The 19,297-nt window shown below is 38.8% G+C and overlaps 1 protein-coding gene across 2 annotated transcripts in view; it reads left to right on the top strand.

The window, feature by feature from the left end:
• The window catches only part of LNX1 (ligand of numb-protein X 1), a 115,307-nt gene that overhangs the window by 91,612 nt on the left and 4,398 nt on the right, over nt 1-19,297 (top strand). For both annotated transcript variants that reach the window (XM_043970101.1, XM_043970100.1), the window contains exons 7-8: nt 7,109-7,286; nt 13,733-13,961. In XM_043970101.1, the coding sequence (XP_043826036.1) occupies nt 7,109-7,286; nt 13,733-13,961 (407 nt within the window). The remainder of the gene's footprint in view (nt 1-7,108; nt 7,287-13,732; nt 13,962-19,297) is intronic.

Below are 19,297 nucleotides of genomic sequence, written 5' to 3'. Positions count from 1 at the left end.
TTTAGGTAGATACTGTTTATTATTCTAAGGAAAGCTCCCCCTATTCCTAAACTCTCTAGTGTTTTTATTAGGAATGGGTGCTGTACTTTGTCAAAGGCTTTCTCTGCATCTATTGAGATAATCATATGATTTTGGTTGGTTTTCTTATTGATGTGGTTGATTATGTTAATAGTTTTCCTAATGTTGAACCAGCCCTGCATTCCTGGTATAAATCCCACCTGGTCATAGTGTATTATCCTGGTGATCACTTGCTGTAATCTCCTTGCTAATATCTTATTTAAGATTTTAGCATCAATATTCATTAGGGAGATTGGTCTATAATTTTCTTTCTCTGTTTTTGCTTTGCCTGGTTTTGGTATCACCACCATATTTGTGTCATAAAACGAATTTGGTAGAACTCCTTCTTCACCTATTTTTCCAAATAATTTGTATAATATTGGAATTAATTGTTCTTTAAATGTTTGGTAAAATTCACCCGTAAACCCATCTGGCCCTGGGGATTTTTTCTTAGGGAGTTCATTAATAGCTTGTTCAATTTCTTTTTCTAATATGGGTTTATTTAAGGATTTTATTTCCTCTTCAGTTAACCTGGGCAGTTTGTATTTTTGTAAATATTCATCCATTTCATTTAGATTGTCAAATTTATTGGCATACAGTTGGGCAAAATATTTCCTAATTATTGCTTTAATTTCCACTTCATTGGTGGTAACATCACCCTTTTCATTTTTGATACTGGTAATTTGGTTTTCTTCTTTCTTTTTTTTAATCAAATTAACCAGTATTTTATCTATTTTATTGGTTTTTTCATAAAACCAGCTCTTAGTTTTATTGATTAGTTCTATAGTTTTTTTGAGATTGAGTTTGTTAAAGGAAAGATTGTAGAGAGAGAAGGTCATGGATAGATCCTTAGGAAATGTATCTATCAAGAGATCAGGAAGTAGATGGTTGTAGAAGGAATAGTTAGAGAGGTAGATGGAGATTCAGGACCATTTGGTGTCTCTGAAAGCAAGAGAGAAGAAAGGATCTAGCAGAAGGGACTTCTCAATAGTATCAAAGGCTAAAGAGGACAAAGATTATGATATCTAGAGAAAATACTGCTGAATTTAGTCATTGGTGACCTGAGAATAGTTTGAGTAGAATGTTAGGGAAGCAAAGGATTGACTAGAGAGTAAATGCTGAGGAATACATCTACTATAGACAATTTTTTCAAGAAATTCAAGGGGGAGAAGACAGATGAGATGGCAGCTGAATGGGAGGAAGAGATCCAGGGAAGGCTTTTTTTAGGATTGGGAATAATGTGAGCCTTGTCAGTTCAAGGTTGAGATACTGAAGATGCAAAAGAGGGAGAGACAATGACTACTAGAGTAATAGAAGTGGGAAGGGGATAGAGCACCGGCCCTGGAGTCAGGAGGACCTGAGTTCAAATCCGGCCTCAGATACTTAATACTTACTGGCTGTGTGACCCTGGGCAAGTCACTTAACCCCAATTGCCTCACTAAAAAAAAAAAGAAAAAGAAAAGAAGTGGGAAGGAATGGGACTGAGGCTACTGGGCTGGTGACTTTGCACAGCCCTCCCTCACTTAAATCCAATTCACTGCAAGTCATGACATCACCTGATTTCATGATCTTTAAGAATGAAGGACAAACAACTGGTAGAGGCAGCACTTACTGAGAAGTAAGAATACCTCTTCTGCATCCAGAAAGACAAAAGATAGAAAGGACCCTAATGCTGAGAAATTGTAAAGAGTAGAGACAGATCATCTGGTAGATTTGGCTTTCTCAGTAAAGTGGGAGGCAAAATCATTTGGCATAAATGATGAAGGCGGGTAGAGTTATTGTGGTATGGAAAGGAGACAAGGAAAATTTCAAAATAGTTGCTATGGAGAATAAGATAAGGAGTGAATAAGGGTAGAGTAGAATTATCAAATAACAACAGGGGACCAGATCACATTATGAACATCAATCTGGTATATAATTTAAGGGCTCTAAGAGAAAAAAATGTTAACAATATTTTCCCTGCTACAATGTTAAATAAGAAATCACACATATATCAAAAATACATATTAGGTGTGGGAAGTTCTGGTATGAAAATATTTCATTACCTTTATCATACTTAAATTTTCTTCAGCCCTTTCCCCTCTCTGTTCCTGAGGTTTTCTGCTCCCCCAGATCAACATTTATGAATTTTTGGCAATACACCTTAAGGCTCAAAGTGTATAACAGAAATTAATTTTGAAAATATTGGTCTAATCCATACTTTCTCACCTTGGGCAGAGCTACATTTACAGCAGCCAGACACTTGGTTTTTGTGTTTTGTTCTGAAAGCTCACTATGGACAAAAGTAAGCAACAGCCCATTGGGTTTTTTCAACAGCAGCCTTAGAATCAGTTTTGGTACCTAAATATTGGTTCTTTTTAGAGCTTATCCAAGTTCTGGCTCAGGCATTCTAAATGGCCACTGTGCTTCATGTATGGTATTAACTATCCACTTTAGAAAGACTGTTTCTTGTAGACATGTGTGTGAACTAAACTTTGGTGACCCAGGCAGAATGTTGAAGTTATGACCATCTCTTGTAAATACCTTTCTTTGACCTAAAAAGAAACCTGAAATATATTCACTGCCAAGGTCTCCAAATTGATTACAATAGGATTAGAAAAGTGTATCAAAATGTTAAAAATTTTTATTTACATGTAATTGTTAAGTTTATTTAAATGTAATTATGAAAACATAGAAATTTATATGAAAAGTCTAGAAATGCATTAAACAGTGCTTTGGAAATTTGGCTTACTCCATCTTTTACTTCTAAAGAAGAACTCGTTGTTTATAGTCTTATGACCTTTTTATCCCATGTGAGGTGACATCTGCATTGAACCTTGAAGGAAGCTAGGGATTGTGTGAGGCAGAGGTGGGGAGGAAGTGAATTCCAGGTATAGGGGACAACCTGTCAAAGGCAAAGTGGGAGGAGATGGGATGTCATGTGAAGGAACCACAAGAATGTCAGATTGACTGGAGATCAGATTTCTCTGAGCATAGAGGAAGGAATCTGAAATAAGTGTAGAAAAATAGGTTGGAGTCAGATTGTCAAGGGCTTAAAATGTCTGACAAAAATGTTTGTATTTGGGGGGCAGCTAGGTGGCACAATGGATAAAGCACTGGCCCTGGATTCAGGAGTACCTGAGTTCAAATCCGGCCTCAGACACTTGACACTTACTAGCTGTGTGACCCTGGGCAAGTCACTTAACTCCCACTGACCCACAAAAAAAAAGTTTGTATTTTATCCTAGGAACAATGGGGAACCACCGAAGTTTCTTGAGTAGGGGAAGACATAGTGTGACTTGTGCTTTAGTGATATCAGTTTGGCAGTTGTGTGGTGGATGGTTTAGGGATGGAATAACCAATTACAAAGGTATTGTCATTGCTCAGGTGAGAGCTGGTGAAGGCATAAGCCAGGGTAATAGCTGTGTGATCAAAGAGAAGAGAATAGATACAAGAGATTTTGTGGAAGTAGAATCAACAAGTCTCTGCCAAGTAATTGGAGATGAGTGTGAAGGAAAGAGAAGAGTCAAGGATGATGCATTCCATGGTGGTAAGCCTGGGTAACTGGAAGGATGGTGGTTCTTTTAATGTAAATAAAGGGGTTTGGGGAAATTTATTGGCTTTGGGAGAAATTCAAGTTCTATTTGAAGAAGACGGGTTTGAGATACCAATGAAACTTCTAGAAAGAGACAGAGTCTTGGGGACACCCGTGGTCAGGGGGCAAAGGAAAATGAAAAGGTTAAGTCATCCTTTGTGAGGGAGGGGTAGAAACAAAGAAGAAAAGTGTTATAGAATCCATGAAAGGAAAGAATATCTAGGAGGACCTGGTCGACAGTGTCAGAAGCTACAGTGAGGATAAGTAGAATGAAAAATTTTTAAAGGGCTGTCAGATTTAGCACTTAACAGATAAACAGTTTCTGTTGTGTGGGGTTGCAAATTGGAAGGAAAGGAGTTGATTTGTCATTGGGAGGGAAAATAGAGACTATAGACTGCACATTCTAGGAGTTTGACTTTGGAAGAAAGAAGAGATGTAGGAACAGAGTTTGACAGGATAGCAGGATTGAGTACAATTAAGAATGGAGAGATTTCGCAGTGGATAGAGTACCGGCCCTGGATTCAGAAGTACCTGAGTTCAAATCCGGCCTCAGACACTTAACATTTACTAGCTGTGTGACCCTGGGCAAGTCACTTAACCCCAATTGCCTCACTTTTAAAAAAAAAAAAAGAAGAATGGAGAGATTGTAGGGGAACAGGTAAATAAGTAGTGGATCAAGAGAGATTGAACACTAGAGAAAAAGAGAGAATGATCAAAAGGGGCAGGTATTTCAAGGAAAAAAAGGGGGTATGGGAGTAAGTGGGGTTGAGCTTGGCAAAGAAATCTATTCCTTCAGAGAGATGAGAATGGTGGTGATATAGGGTGCTTTTAAGATATGGAGTTGAGGGGCAGCTAGGTGGTGCAGTGGATAGAGCACCAGCCCTGGAGTCAGGAGTACGTGAGTTCAAATCCGGCCTCAGACACTTAACACTTACTAGCTGTGTGACCCTGGGCAAGTCACTGAACCCCAATTGTCTCACTAAAAAAAAAAAAGATATGGAGTTGTTACTAGAAGTCATGAAGAGGACAACAGTTTTAAGAGGAATGAGGTAGAGGGAAAGATAGATGGAAAGGAGGGATGAGAAGAAAGGGGGAGTTTCAGAGTTCTTGATCACAGAGGCAGAACACTTAAGGGTGATAAGGTCAAAGGTATAATTATCCTGACTGAGATGGAGTGAAGATAGGCTGTGGGAGATGCAGATGATGATGAATGGAAAGGCCATGGTGTTTGAGAGGACAATGAGCATAAGGGCAGGGGTTGACTTGGAGAGAAACCCTTATACAAGTACTTAACTCTTTGAAAAAGGAGGAAGAATGACATGGAGACTAGTAGATCATTGTGAATTGAATGAGTCCAACTTCTTCATCTTAAAGAGGAAATTGAGGCCCAGAGAGGTTTTGTGACTTGACAAGCTCACACAGGTAGCAGGTTGCAAAGTCTGGATTGGAACCCAGGTGTTCTGACTGTCTCACTCATTCTACTATCTCAGAGCTTTCTGTCGGCCAGATTCTCAACTTACCAAACTTTGCTTGCAGGTATCTGGGATGGGAAGTATCTATATGTATCTATTTTGAGAACTGAAATGATAATGGGTTTGATATTAGAATATATATAATAGATAATTTTCTTGCAAAGTATCCAGGAGCTAGCTATTAAGTAAGCGAGGCATGGTGACCGACTTAATATAAATGTGTTTACTTGGTGGTGGTAGGGAGGGTGTTAAAACATCAGCTTTCCAATTTGCTGGGGGGTAAAAAACGTTTCTAAATCTTGATTCACTTACTCTAAGTGATAAATGAGTCATTTGAGTAATTCATAACTCTTGGTTCACTTCGTGTTCTGATCTTCCTCCAAGGAACTCTGGTCAATTCCTCCTACCATTTTTGTTGGTGCTTTTTTCCAAATGGAAACATTTTCCTTCTGAGTCAGCCTAAATAACTAGAAGAAATATCTTTTCTCTTTGTAATTCTGGGAAGCTTTAAATTTTGAAAAGTTAGTGGAATATTTGTACAAAAATATTTATAGCAGCTTTTTATGGTGGCTAAGAATTGGAAATCAAAGGAATGCCCATCAATTGGGGAATGGCTAAACAAACTGTGGTTTATGATAGTAATGGAATATTATTATGCTATAAGAAGTGACAAACAGGATGATTTAAGAAAGGCCTGGAAAGACATGTATGAACTGATGTATAGTAAAGTGAGCAGAACCAAGAGAACATTGTGCACAGACAGCAATATTGTTTGAAGAACTGTGAATGACTTGACTGTTCTCAACAGTACAATGATCCAAGACAATCCCAAAGGACTATTGCAACATATTATCCACTTCCAAAGAAAGAAGTGATATTGATGGAACAGACTGAAGCACGCTATTTTTCACTTTTCTTCATTTTTTTCTCTTATTCAAGTTTTCTTATACAAAATGGCCAATATGGTCATGTTTTACATAATCATACATGTATAAAAAATTCAAGAAGAATTTATGATTCAAAGATGAAAGGCAATATATGAATATGTACATGCAAAAAAAAAGTTAATCGGAGATGTGTCCCTGACAAAGACAAACAAAACAATCAACCTCTTTGTTTCTTCCTGGTTACTCCAGGGATTAGAAGAACTTTTCCTACTTAAGGGGTTTGTGAAGATTGATGAGACAGACCATAGTACTGAACTCCATGGTGAAAGGGAGTCTAAAACAGAGTGACATTATTTAGTAAATATAATTGCTTACTTCATTACCTAGTAATATACATTAATAATTTTAATAATACTATTGTCATTCTTAGCTGGTTGCTGGTCTGGGAATTTAGGATCATAAAGCTAGAGATTACCTAGTACAACATGGAAATATGCTTTACATGACTGCTCATGTATAGCCTATGTCAAATTGGTTGCCTTCTCACTGGGAGGAGGAGAGAAAAAGGGAGAGAATTCAGAAAATATTAATTTTTTTTAAAAAGAGATTATTTAGTCCACCTTCTTCACTTTACTAATAATCATAGGAAACATGTATATAACACAATTTAAGCTAATTAAATACATTATATATTTTCATTCTCCCAAAGACCTTATGAGGTAAGTACTAATGTGCTATTCCCATTTTACAGATGATGAAACTGAGGCTCAGAAAAATCAAATGCCTTTAGAGCTGGGTCTCTATTCAGTACTCTTTTGTTCATATTACATTTCTGTGTCAAGCACTATACTGGTACATTGTTGGTGCAATTTATTTTTTTGGTAAGGCAATTGGGGTTAAGTGACTTGCCCAGGGTCACACAGCCAGTAAGTGTTAAGTGTCTGAGGCCAGATTTGAACTCAGGTCCTCCTGACTCCAGGGCTGGTGCTCTATCCACTTCACCATCTAGCTGCCCCTGTTGGTGCAATTTTAACAATGATGAATTAGAAAATGCAATAATAGTTACAAATGAGTCAACCATACTTATTTTATTTGCCTTTACCTTGTGTCTTTCATAGACTATCCTCCATGCTGTTACCTGTCATGAGAAGGTGGTAAGTGTCCGAAAAGACTACACAGAATCACTTGGCATGACTGTTGCAGGGGGAGCATCCCATAGAGAATGGGATTTGCCTATCTATGTCATCAGTGTTGAACCTGGAGGAGTCATAAGCAGAGATGGACGAATAAAAACAGGTAAAAACTAAAGGGACCTAGGAAAAAGAAGCTGGGCAAGATCAGGCAATTATCTAGGTCATGTAGACTTTGTAATCACTAATAGGTGTATAGTGCTTTACAGGAGAGGTGTCAAACACTTCCCCTGGCATGCTCCAGATTAAAATATAATTGGGGACCACTTTTGGGTCATTTCCCCAAAGAGATCATGAAAAAGGGAAAAGGACCCACATGTACAAAAAATATTTATAGCTGCTCTTTTTGTGGTGGCAAAGAATTGGAAATTGAGGGGTTGCCCATCAATTGGGAAATGGCTGAACAAGTTGTGGTATATGAATGTAATGGAATACTATTGTGCTGTAAGAAACAATGAGCAGGAGGAGTTCAGAAAAACCTGGAAGGACTTGCATGAACTGATGATGAGTGAGATGAGCAGAACCAGAAGAACATTGTACACAGTATCATCAACAATGTGTGTTGATCTACTGTGATGGACTAGATTCTTCTGATCAATATAATGGTACAGAAGAGCTCCAGGGGACCCATGATGGAAGGGGATCTCCAAATCCAGAAAAAAAAAAAAGAATTGTGGAGTAGAGATGCTGAATGAACCAGACTATTTCTTTTGCTTTTGGTGCTGTTGTTTTTCTATTTTGAGGTTTTTCCTCATTGCTCTGATTCTTCTCTTATAACATGACTAATGCCGAAATATGTTTAATGTTATTATGTGTGTGTGTGTGTATATATATATATATATATATATATACACACACACACACACACACACACAAAACCTGTATCAGATTACCTGTTGTCGAGGGGAGGGGAGGGAGGGAGAATAATCTGAAATTGGAAAGCTTGTATAAACAAATGTTGAGAAAACTAGAAAAAACTAAAATAAAATACATTAATATATATATGTGTATATATATATATATAATTGAGGGACAGCTAGGTGGTGCAGTGGATAAAGCACTGGCCCTGGATTCAGGAGGACCTGAGTTCAAATCCAGCCTCAGACACTTGATACTAGCTGTGTGGCCCTGGGCAAGTCACTTAACCCTCATTGCCACCCCCCCCCAATAAATAAATAAAATATAATTGGAAAATATCTAACAAAAAGAAATATACAATAAAACATATATAACGGTACATTTTAAAACAAAGTCAGTTTGTTGTCCCCAAGGATCCATATGTATGGAATATTGGCCCCTATTTCTATTTGTTTGACACTGCTATTTTAGGGAAGATCATTTCATTTAATCCTCAAAACAACCCTGCCACAAAGCTATTACCACTATCAATTATGCCATTTTATAGACAAGGAGACTGAGGCTCAGAAATGTTAAGTGACTTACACAGCTAGTAGGTATCAGGATTCTGCTATGCCTTTGCTGCCTTTCAATAAGAATAGGAAGGGGGCAGCTAGGTGGCATAGTGGATAGAGTACCAGCCCTGGATTCAGGAGGACCTGAGTTCAAATCTGGCCTCAGACACTTGACACTTAATAGCTATGTGACCCTGGGCAAGTTACTTAACCCCAATTGCCTCACCAAAAAAAAAAGAATTACTAGGAAGACAAGACCTTGTCTAAACAGTCACCACACTACCCACCAGATTAATTCATTTGATCTGCCAAGCTAATCAAGCTTCTCCTTTCCACATCCCCACTCCATGTGTTTCCCACCCAAAGTTGTGTGCAAAGAGTGCCATTCTTTTGCTCTTACAAGGTTCTGACTTCCTGTACTAGAACCTTGCAACAAACTCAAGAATCAACAGGAGCTAGAAAAATTAACACCATGTTGTTTTGGTTAAATTTCATGGCTTGATCCTCAATGGAAACTGCTCCGTCATCTTCATGGTAGTAGTGGTAGTAGTACTAGTTATAGTGGTAGTGGTAGTAGTAGTAACAATGATAATGATGACAACCACAACAACTAATCAGCAACTAGCATTTATGTAGAACCTACTATGTGCCAGGCACAATGCTAGTCATGTTACAAATGTTCTTCACAACAACCCTGGGAGGAAGGTACCATTATTATTCCCATTTTAAAATTGAGGAAAGTGAGGTAAAAATAAGTTAAGTGAGTATCTAAGGCCAGATTTGAAGAAGTCTCCTTGACTCTAGACCTGCTGCTCTATCCACTGAGACACCTAGATGGCTAATATTTCAATAACAATAATATCAATAGTAACTAACATTTATATAGCACTTACCATGTCAGGCACTGTGATAAGTGCTTTATAATTTTTATTATCTCATTTGATCCTCAAATCAATCCTGGGTGCTATTATTATCCCCATTTTACACCTGAGAAAACTGAGGCAAGCAGAGAGTAAATGACTTGCCCGGTGTCACAAAGTTAGCGTCAGAGATCAGCTTTGAACTCAGGTTGTCTTGAACCCAGTCCCCAGTCTCAGCACTCTATCCACTGTGCCACCGAGATGCCCCAATAATAAAATATAATTCTTTGCCTAACTGATTAAGGCAGTATGATATAAGAGGAAAGAGCACTAAGTTTGGAGTCAGAAGTCCTAGGCTCCAGTTCTCATACTTCTTGGCCATGGGACCTTGAGCAAATGACAGAATCATTGGATTTGAAGCTGAAAGAGATTTAGGTTTTCCGCTTTGACATAACTATAATACTACTTATATTCCAAAGACATTTATTATATGTCTCTTATATGCTGGACTCAGGGCACATATACAAAGATTAAAAGCAATAGTTGCTTCCCTCCAGATGCTTACATTTTACCAGAGGGAATACACCATGTGGCATAGGGCATGTTTTTGTTGTTCAGTTGTATTGGACTCCTCATGACCCCATTTGGGGTTTTCTTGGCAGAGACACTGGTTTGCCATTTCCTTCTCCAATATGGCATGTATTTATGTATAATACAATAATGTAACTAAAGCAGAGACACATACAAAGTGCTTTAGGAAAAGGCAAACAGTAAGTAAAGTTATAATATCTCTGTAGGGTATGCTATCTTCTACAGGTGAAATGACCTGGTAAAAATGTTTGTGTTTTGCACTGTAATCTCTGTCCTCACTTTTGAGATAAATGGGGAAGGACTAGGTTATTGTTTGTCTCTACTATTTTATAGAGTTATGTAAAATTAATTTCATCTATTCCCTTGGACACAAAAGTTCTAAGTTTGATCTATTATGCTCAGGATTTTGTTTTGTTTTTATTGTTCTCCTTTTGGAGGGACCTGGAATTTCAGCTGTGTAGGGAACTGCCTATGTAGTCAGCTTGTCTTTAAGTTGGAGTCTTAGAGAGCTGTCCGGGGTTCTGAGAAGTAAAGTGATTTATTGACACCTGGTGTCACACTCTAGTATGTTACAGAACTGGGTCTTGATCTCAGATCTTGCTGATTCACTCTGTCCATTAATCAATACCTCTCATTGCATTATCCCTTCATTAAAAGGGCAGGTATCTGGGGTGGCTAGGTGGCGCAGTGGATAGAGCACCGGCCCTGGAGTCAGGAGTACCTGAGTTCAAATCTGGCCTCAGACACTTGACACTTACTAGCTGTGTGACCCTGGGCAAGTCACTTAACCCCCATTGCCCCACAAAAAAAAAACGCAGGTATAGAAGAGTTAGATTTGGGGTTCAAATGATGAAATAGTAAGCTGAAGGAGGAAGTGGAATTGGCTAGACTAAGAAGATATGACAGCATGGTAAAGGGGATTAGAGATTGAGTAGCTTAACACTGCCATGTGAGTAGGTGGGTGAAGCCTTGAAAGCATGAACCTGTTTTCTGAGAGGAGGTATTCATTTTCTTGGTTTTTAAAAGTTTTTTCATAGTATTTTATTTTCTAATTCGCTTATGGTATCCCTCTTTATGTCTAGATCATGTGCCCATGGCCTATGCCTAGTTTCTGCTGTACTGTTTTCCAGTTTTCCCAGCAGTTTTTGTCAAATAATGAGTTCTCCTCCCAGAAGCTGGAGTCTTTGGGTTTATCAAACAGTAGATTCCTATATTCATATACCATTGTGTTTTGTACACCTAATATATTCCACAGATCTACCACTCTATTCTTAGCCAGTACCAAATGGTTTTGATGATTGCCATTTTATAATATAGTTTTAGATCTGATACAGCTAAGCCACCTTCCTTTGCATTTTTTCATTAATTCCCTTGATATTCTTGACCTTTTGTTATTCCAGATGAATTTTGTTAATATTTTTTCTAGCTCTATAAAAGAGGGTTTTTTTGGGTAGTTTGATATGGCATTGAATAAGTAAATTAATTTAGGTAGAATTGTCATTTTTATTATATTAACTCAGCCTACCCATGAGCAATTGATATTTTTCCATTTGTTTAGATGGATTTTATTTGTGTGAAAAGCGTTTTGTAATTGTGTTCATATAGTTCCTGGGTTTGAGTGGCATTCATTTTCTTTTTTAAAAAAATTAATTAATTTTAGTTTTCAATATTTGTTTAGATAAGATTTCCAATTTCCAATTTTTCTCCTTCCCTCTCCTCCCTCCCCCCCTTCCCTAGACAGCAGGTAATGGCATTCATTTTCAAGAAAAGGACAGGAGAAGACAGGGTATCATAATGGGCAGAGAGTTGGCCCAGTCATGAAGATCTGGCTCCCTGCTCCACCTCTAATACATTCTGGTCAGGTGACTTGCCACAGTAGCCTGGGCTAAGATTATAAATCACCAAGCAGGTGTCCATCTGCATTAGCAGAAGTTTCTTCATTGGAAGGTCTCTATAACAAAGAAGTCATAGGGCTGGTTCAAAATAATTTTTTTAAGTTTTATTGCCTCTTTCTGTTTTTATATTAACCATTTAATTAAGTTAATTAAGCTTCTACTCACCATTAAAACCTCTCTGGCATTAAAGAAAAACAGTTAAGCAAATTTAACTGAACAGGACTGCATCTGACCATATGCACCACATTTTTTAACCTGTCTTTTCCCATCCCTCTAATGAGAGGGGGAAAGCAGATTTCATTAGTTCTCTAATGGCTGAGGGTGAAATGGGTCATTACAAATTAATCAGACTTTGCCTTTTGCTTTTGTTTTAGGTTACACATTTTTCAATTGTGTACATTGTTGCTTTGGGTCTGCTTATTTAACTGCAACTTTTGTGTTTCTCTGAATGCCTTGTATTCTGTGTTTAATGTGGCACAAGAAGATTCCATCTCATTTATGTATTACAATTCCTTCAGCATTCTCCCCCACGTGATGAGAACATGAACTCTGTTCTCCCCCTGAGGAGTAGCAGGACTTCAGCCAGCCATCAGTCAGCTCATTAGTTGCTCAGCACAGGTGTTTTCCTGGTGCCACAGCTGCTTGTTGGTGCTTCAGTGAAGATATGGGGCACTATGCCTCCCCAGGACTTTGCTCTTTCTGCTCCCACCTCCTATACTGTTTGGGTTTCTCTGACAGACATGGCTCAATCTCAAGAAAGAGAAGAAAGTCTGTGGGGCATATAGTGGAAATAATGTTGGGTTTGTGGTAGCCAAAGGATTGGGGTTCAAATACTGGCTTTTCCACCTCCTAACTTTGTGACCTTAGACAAGTAATTTGACCTTTCTCTGCCTCAGTTTCCTCACCTGTAAAATGAGGGGCTTGGATTAAATCACCTCTAAAATCCCTCTGATCTCCCAGTCAGATCATCCTCTACATTCTTTTTTTTTTTTCCTGCACAATGGGGGTTAAGTGACTTGCCTAGGATCACACAGCTAGTAAGTGTCAAGTGTCTGAGGCTGAATGTGAACTCAGGTCCTCCTGAATCTAGGGCCGGTGCTTTATCCACTGTGCCACCTAGCTGCCCCCATCCTCTATATTCTTGGCAAATTCCTGATAACTGAGAGGAGCCAAGCTGCTGAAGAGGCAGATAGCTAGAGGAGGCACCTCAACTGGATCAAACAAAGAGGCATTTCTTAAGTTCCTACTGTGTGCCAGGCCCTGGGCTAGCAGGGACATAAACCATTTAATGTTACAGGAGCTATCCTATCAACCCATTACTTTACTACATTAATTCACCTCTGCACACACAGAGAGAAAGAACAATATAGCCCAGCTGATACTTCCTTCTTAACCACAATTCTAAGTTTTTTGTCTAATAGTAGGCAGGCTTTCTTGCTGATTTCATGATAGTTGCTTCAACTTGTGCTTTTCCTTTCCTATGGAGAGGAGGGGGAAAATAAGAGAGAAAGCAGAGGGGAAAAATTCAAGTAGATTCAAGGCAGTTGGTCTGATTTTTAAGTGAGGTCCCCAAAATGACTGCTCAATTTAAGGGGGGGGCAATAATATAAACTGACCTATATTGCTATGTGAAGTTTTAAATCTATTCTTTATGCAGATTCATAGATTCAGTCATGAATCAAACACAAGCTACAAAATCCCAGCCCCCTCTCCTACTGCCACCTATCCCCATGTTAAACAAAATCGACTGTTCTTCCCTCCCTTTAAAAGCAGTTTGTGATCTTTGGCTATTAGGTGACATTTTGCTGAATGTCAATGGGATTGACCTGACGGGGGCCAGCCGAGGGGAAGCAGTTGCACTATTGAAAAACACCTCCTCAGCTGTGGTGCTCAAAGCCCTAGAACTGAGAGAATGTGAGTCCCTGGAGACCGGCGGCAACTGTCTGGCCCTGGAGAACAACCAGAGCACTGCACAGCCCAGCGAATGGTCCCCAGCCTGGGTCATGTGGTTGGAATTGCCAAGGTAAGTCTACAAATGACGTTCAGATAGAGGAGCGCGGACAAAGATTTATGTTCCCATTTCTCGGGCTGATTCATTATACTCACATCTTAATTGGAACCAGGCTTGCTTGTGGGACTTTTTTTTAAAACTACTTCTGCCTTTCCCTTTGGGTCTGAATAGGCAGAAAGGGAGTGATATTAATGTGTGGTTAAAAGGCTTGTGTCTGTGACCTATTCTTTAAAATGAACATAAGAAACAGAGGACATGGAGAAGACCTAAGAGGCTAGTGCTACACACCCTTCTATGCCCTGCAGCTTTAGTTGTGACACTGAATCTGCCATTAAGACAGCTGTGTAGCTGAACTGCTTGGCTTTGTCTTCTCTTCACCCTCTGTAACTGAAAAGTTTATTTGCAAAACCCAGGAAGCAGCTGAATTGTAATTTTGGCAAAATGCAATTAGAGCTACAGAGTGAGACATTTAATTTTCTCACACAGATTCCCCCAGGAGAAAGGTGTTCTGAGCAGCTGTACCAAACTGAGATCTGCCTCTGGAAATTAAGCCAGGAGAAGTTAAAATTAGGAGTTTGTTTCTCCTAATAGTATTCAGAGAACCGTTCTACCACACATAACAGGATTTAAGAGATGGAAGGGCTGTTATGGGTCATTTAGTACAATGCTGACTCTGGAAGGTCATAGAACCAGTATATTAGAGGATTTCAACCCAGGTATTCCTGACTTGGAAATCACAAAGAAATTACAAATAAGAAATAGCAAAGAGATACTCCCTTTCCTTCCATAGTATTGAAATCAAATGACAAGATTTTCATCTCACCCTCCTTTGCATTTTAGCTTTCATTTGGCTGAGGGAACAATGGAGCCTATCTCTTTGGTGGGAGAGAAACATGAGCTTTTCCTGAGTGCCCTCTAAGGGAAGAGTGAGGGAGTGTCCTGAAGTGTTCCCAGTCAACAAATCACTGGTTTTCAGTTGCTTTGGTATTCTTAGGAAATCTTCCATCTTCATTGCTACATCACCCACTTGGGCAGTGCCAGGATCCAATTCCCTCCCTGGAACACACTTTGCTTTTCACTCGGAGGCTGAGCATTCTTGTCTTTAACTTTTGCCGTTCCAGCTAGTAGAGTCCCTGAGGGACTCCTGAAACCAGTCTTTCCTTGATATAGACATGAATTCATTACACTTTTGGCCCTATTACATGGGGATGTCTCCAGGTACCTATCTTGAATGCTCAGGTGGGAGTTTCAGGCTATTCTACGACCCTTTGTGAAATATATTCTGGTTGGCTGTGGAAGCCCTAGGCAGTTACAAACAAGGCAAAATTTTTTTATTAATTTTTTTTTGCAAAATATTTTTAAAAAGAAATCTCGACTCCGTTTAGATGAAGAACATCAAGTCTTTCTTTAAATTCTTGTTATGATTAGCTAGGCCTATATGCCCTATTGCCACTCCAAGCCAGCCCTCTTAGCTTCCAATGAAGAAAAATTCCACCACATATCAAGTCTAGAAACAGGAAATTTATTGTAATTACATCCCCAGCTGCAACTGGATTCACACAAAAAGGGCCCGAGTGTGCATGAAGAGTGGGGCATTAGTATGCTGATCCAGTGGGTACCCATCCTCTTATATTCAGACTCAGGCAATGGGTAGAAAGAGTAAAAGTGGCTTCGAATGGACAATAAACAAAGCTGTGTCTCACCCTTATTAATACCCGGTTGTATGCCAGGCGAGGCAAGTTTCAGATGTCATTTAGTCACACAGGTTATCAGATGCCATTTAACTGGAGCTGACTCAGGGAATACTTATGATCTTTATTCTGCTAGCTCTTGAGGGCCCATACTCAGCATCTGGAAGTCCTTCAACAAGTTCTCTCATCAGGACATGTATCACATTAAGACACATTAAATCATTTCCCTTCTTCCCTAAGAATTTAACCTTTTCCTATCCTGGAATTCTGAAGTTTTGGGGGTGAAGGTTTCCTATAAGATTTTCTTTCCCTTTAAAAACCTTTCCTAACACTCCTAGAAGAACTCAATTAGGTATTTCTTCCACTTAAGCTTCATCATAGGTTTGCACAAGAATGTGATTTGAACTACTTGAGATAACTTCATGTGTTCCTTCTTTACCCAGGACCAGATTCTGGGAGTGGAATCTGGGCAAAATTCATACATTATTGTTGATGGGTTGTGATGGATGTTAGCAGCATGATACTCCACTTTAGACACAGCTTCCTTTATTCGTAGCACCTCTGGCATGTTTTTCCTGATCTGAACAGTACTATTTTGTGGGAAGAAGTTTTCAAATAACAAAGAGTGACTCAGTGCCTGAGTAAGGGAGGATTCCAGCTAATCCAAATGAAAGAACAATTCCCTTCACATCACAGATGATAGTAAGAAACAAGAGAGCAAGCAGGGACTTATCAAGGGAATAAGCAAGGCCTGGGACTTGGAACCTGCATCTGCATTAGATGGGGACTCTGAGCCAGAACAGAGAGTTCCAGGAGCCGGGAGATCAGGGTGGTCTTCCGCTTTATTGCGCACCTGCTATGGTCCCACTCCATTTAACATGAGGCTATTTAAGGTGGCTCACTAACTCTCAGAGGATGAAAAGGATCTTCAAACCTCGGCTCCTACTGCTCTGACTAGCCACCAGGGTTCCCACTAGGACCACAAAGGAATAAACCTTTAATACATTGGAGACAACCCAAATATCCTAGGAATTGTCAAATTATAAATTGCACTGAAATGCATTTACAGTTACAGAGTTGTTTTCAAGAGTTTTGGACACATCATGATTATTTTTTGATCGTGTGCACTATTAAGTGTTTAGAAATTCTTTTGGGGGGGGGGGGAATGCTCCTCTCCCACACTCACACCCATTGTGACTAAAGTAAACACACAGACAGGGAGTTGTGGCCCGCCCTAGCTGGCCTAACAGGTTGTAAAAGAATCGGGGAAAGAAATGTTGCTCCTAAAGTTCCAGGTTAGTTCATACCTTTCTGCCATTTAAAAAGCCACGTCCTGCCCACGTCCCCCCAATCAGGGATGCTTAACTTACAAAAGCAAAACAGAACACCATTTGAGCTATACTGTTTTCTCCAGGATGTGGCACAGTAGGGTGTCTAAAACATTCAGCCCCTGCCCATGGCATGTAGGCATCCTTTTCATGAAGGATTCATAAAGATTCAGAATAGTTGCAAACCACACAGAAAAGTGGGAGTTGTAGGGAAGATTCTCTTTTGAGCAAAAATCCTCCCCATTAGTAAAAACCAACCACTAAGTACATTTACTCTTCATGTCTTTGGTTCCTTTCATCCCATGATACATCATTGCTGTGACCACATTTTCACCCCACGTGGAGCCAGACATTGAATTCATGGCATATTTAAAATTAAATTAGTGACAATCGTTCTCTACTTTTCCCCACCTTTATATCTTAGAAACCACGAAAAATTATCATTCCAGGAGATTGTATTATTTGTGGCAAATATTTGTCTTCTGTGAGGTCCAGTGGAAAGAGGATTTTAAGGGGTTGGGCTAAAATCTTACCTCCGCTATTTCATATTTGGGAAAACATCATCTTTAGATTTCCGTTTCCTTAACTGTAAACTGAAGGTTTACTATATGACCTCAAATACCTTCCAATCCATGATCTTATTATATACTTGGGTGGTATTGTACCAGCCACAGAACAAAATTTTAATTTGTTATTTTAATTATTCCTATTATCATTGTTTGAATTAGGTCCAGAATTTTAAAACCTGGATTCTGTAATGAACTCTAATACTTACTAACCAGGTGATCTTAAACAAGTACTTAAGTTTTCTGAAACGATTTCCTAATCTGCAAATCAAGGGGTTTTGATGAGATAATTGGTCTCTTTTTTGTTGTTGCAGTTTTAAACAATCAGTATCTAAATTAGAGTTTGTGTTATATGTAGAAACATGGATTACTCCCTGCATTAAAAGGTGTTTTAAGGCTAGATGGTTTTCATTTTCCTTTTTGTTTAGGTAGTTAAGAACTGCTGTGGTCTGTGGATACTCTCTCTTAAATTGTAGGAATCAAAGATCTTTTCCCAGACTTTCTCTTATGTCCAGATATCACTCAAATCCCTGATCCTCCTTTATTACTGTAACAACACTCTTGCTTAGGCTGCTTCCAAGTGTAGAGAGTCTATCATGTTATTCTTTTATATTCTTAACTAAAACAAATGTGCCATGTCTCTATCTTTTAACAGTAATATTAACTGAACATATTGTATTTAATATGTACACATATATATGTGTACACACATGTGCACGCATGCACACACACTCTCTAATGAAAAATGATTAAAGCAGGAGATTTAACATTTGTTTTGGCCCATTCCTTAGTGGCTTCATTCCTTTTTTTTTTTTTTTGTGAGGCAATTGGGGTTAAGTGACTTGCCCAGGGTCACACAACCAGTAAGTGTCAAGTGTCTGAGGCTAGATTTGAACTCAGGTACTCCTGACTCCAGGCCGGTGCTCTATCCACTGCACTGCCTAGCTGCCCCTCTTAGTGGCTTCATAACTCACTGTATTCACAGGCACCTACTAGTTTTGCTGAACTTTTTACTTATAGGGAATCAAATTTCAAAAGATAAATTAAGTGGACCAGGGAACTAATGAACTCATTGGCAGGTTGAGTTGATGTGCAATATAGAAATTATAGGTTGTACCCCAGAAATGAATACATCTAAGTTAGTGGGAAGATGAAAACTATACAATTAACAGTAATGGGGATAGGCTCTTCATTAATAATGCATTTTTTTGCAGATCACAGCACCTGACTTTCTACTTGAAGGAACTACTATAGATGATTCTAGATGGCCCCTTCTTTTTTAAAATCTCCAGAAGGCAATCTTGATATAAATATTTAAATAACAGTAGTTTGTATGTGAGGACCAAGATCCAAGTCAGTAAACCTAATTGTTGAAACATTAAAACGTTACTTCAAATGCCAGACTTATACTTAACGTCAATGAAAACATTCAGGGAAAAAAAATTTAGTTTTGATTAATTTGAATTGCCAGCACAGTTAATTGATTTTTGTTATCTTTTCAAAATAATGGTAGCTTACATTTACATATTGCTTTAAAATTTGCAAAATGGTCTCAAATCCCACCTTTTTTATTATCTATATGACCATGGCCAAGTCACTTCGCTCTTTGGGCTTCAGTTTCTTCATTTGTAAAATGAAAGGGTTCCAATGAGGTCTCTTCCCACTCCAAATCTGGGATCCCATTTCATTCTAGCTTAAGATCTATGACCTTATACTTAAATGAAAACTAAACTTACCATTATGACAATATGAGACACAGAATG

Source organism: Dromiciops gliroides, chromosome 6, assembly GCF_019393635.1.
Source record: "Dromiciops gliroides isolate mDroGli1 chromosome 6, mDroGli1.pri, whole genome shotgun sequence".
Lineage (NCBI taxonomy): Eukaryota > Metazoa > Chordata > Mammalia > Microbiotheria > Microbiotheriidae > Dromiciops > Dromiciops gliroides.
The sequence above is the reverse complement of the archived record's forward strand: the minus strand, read 5'-3'. Positions and strand labels throughout refer to the sequence as shown.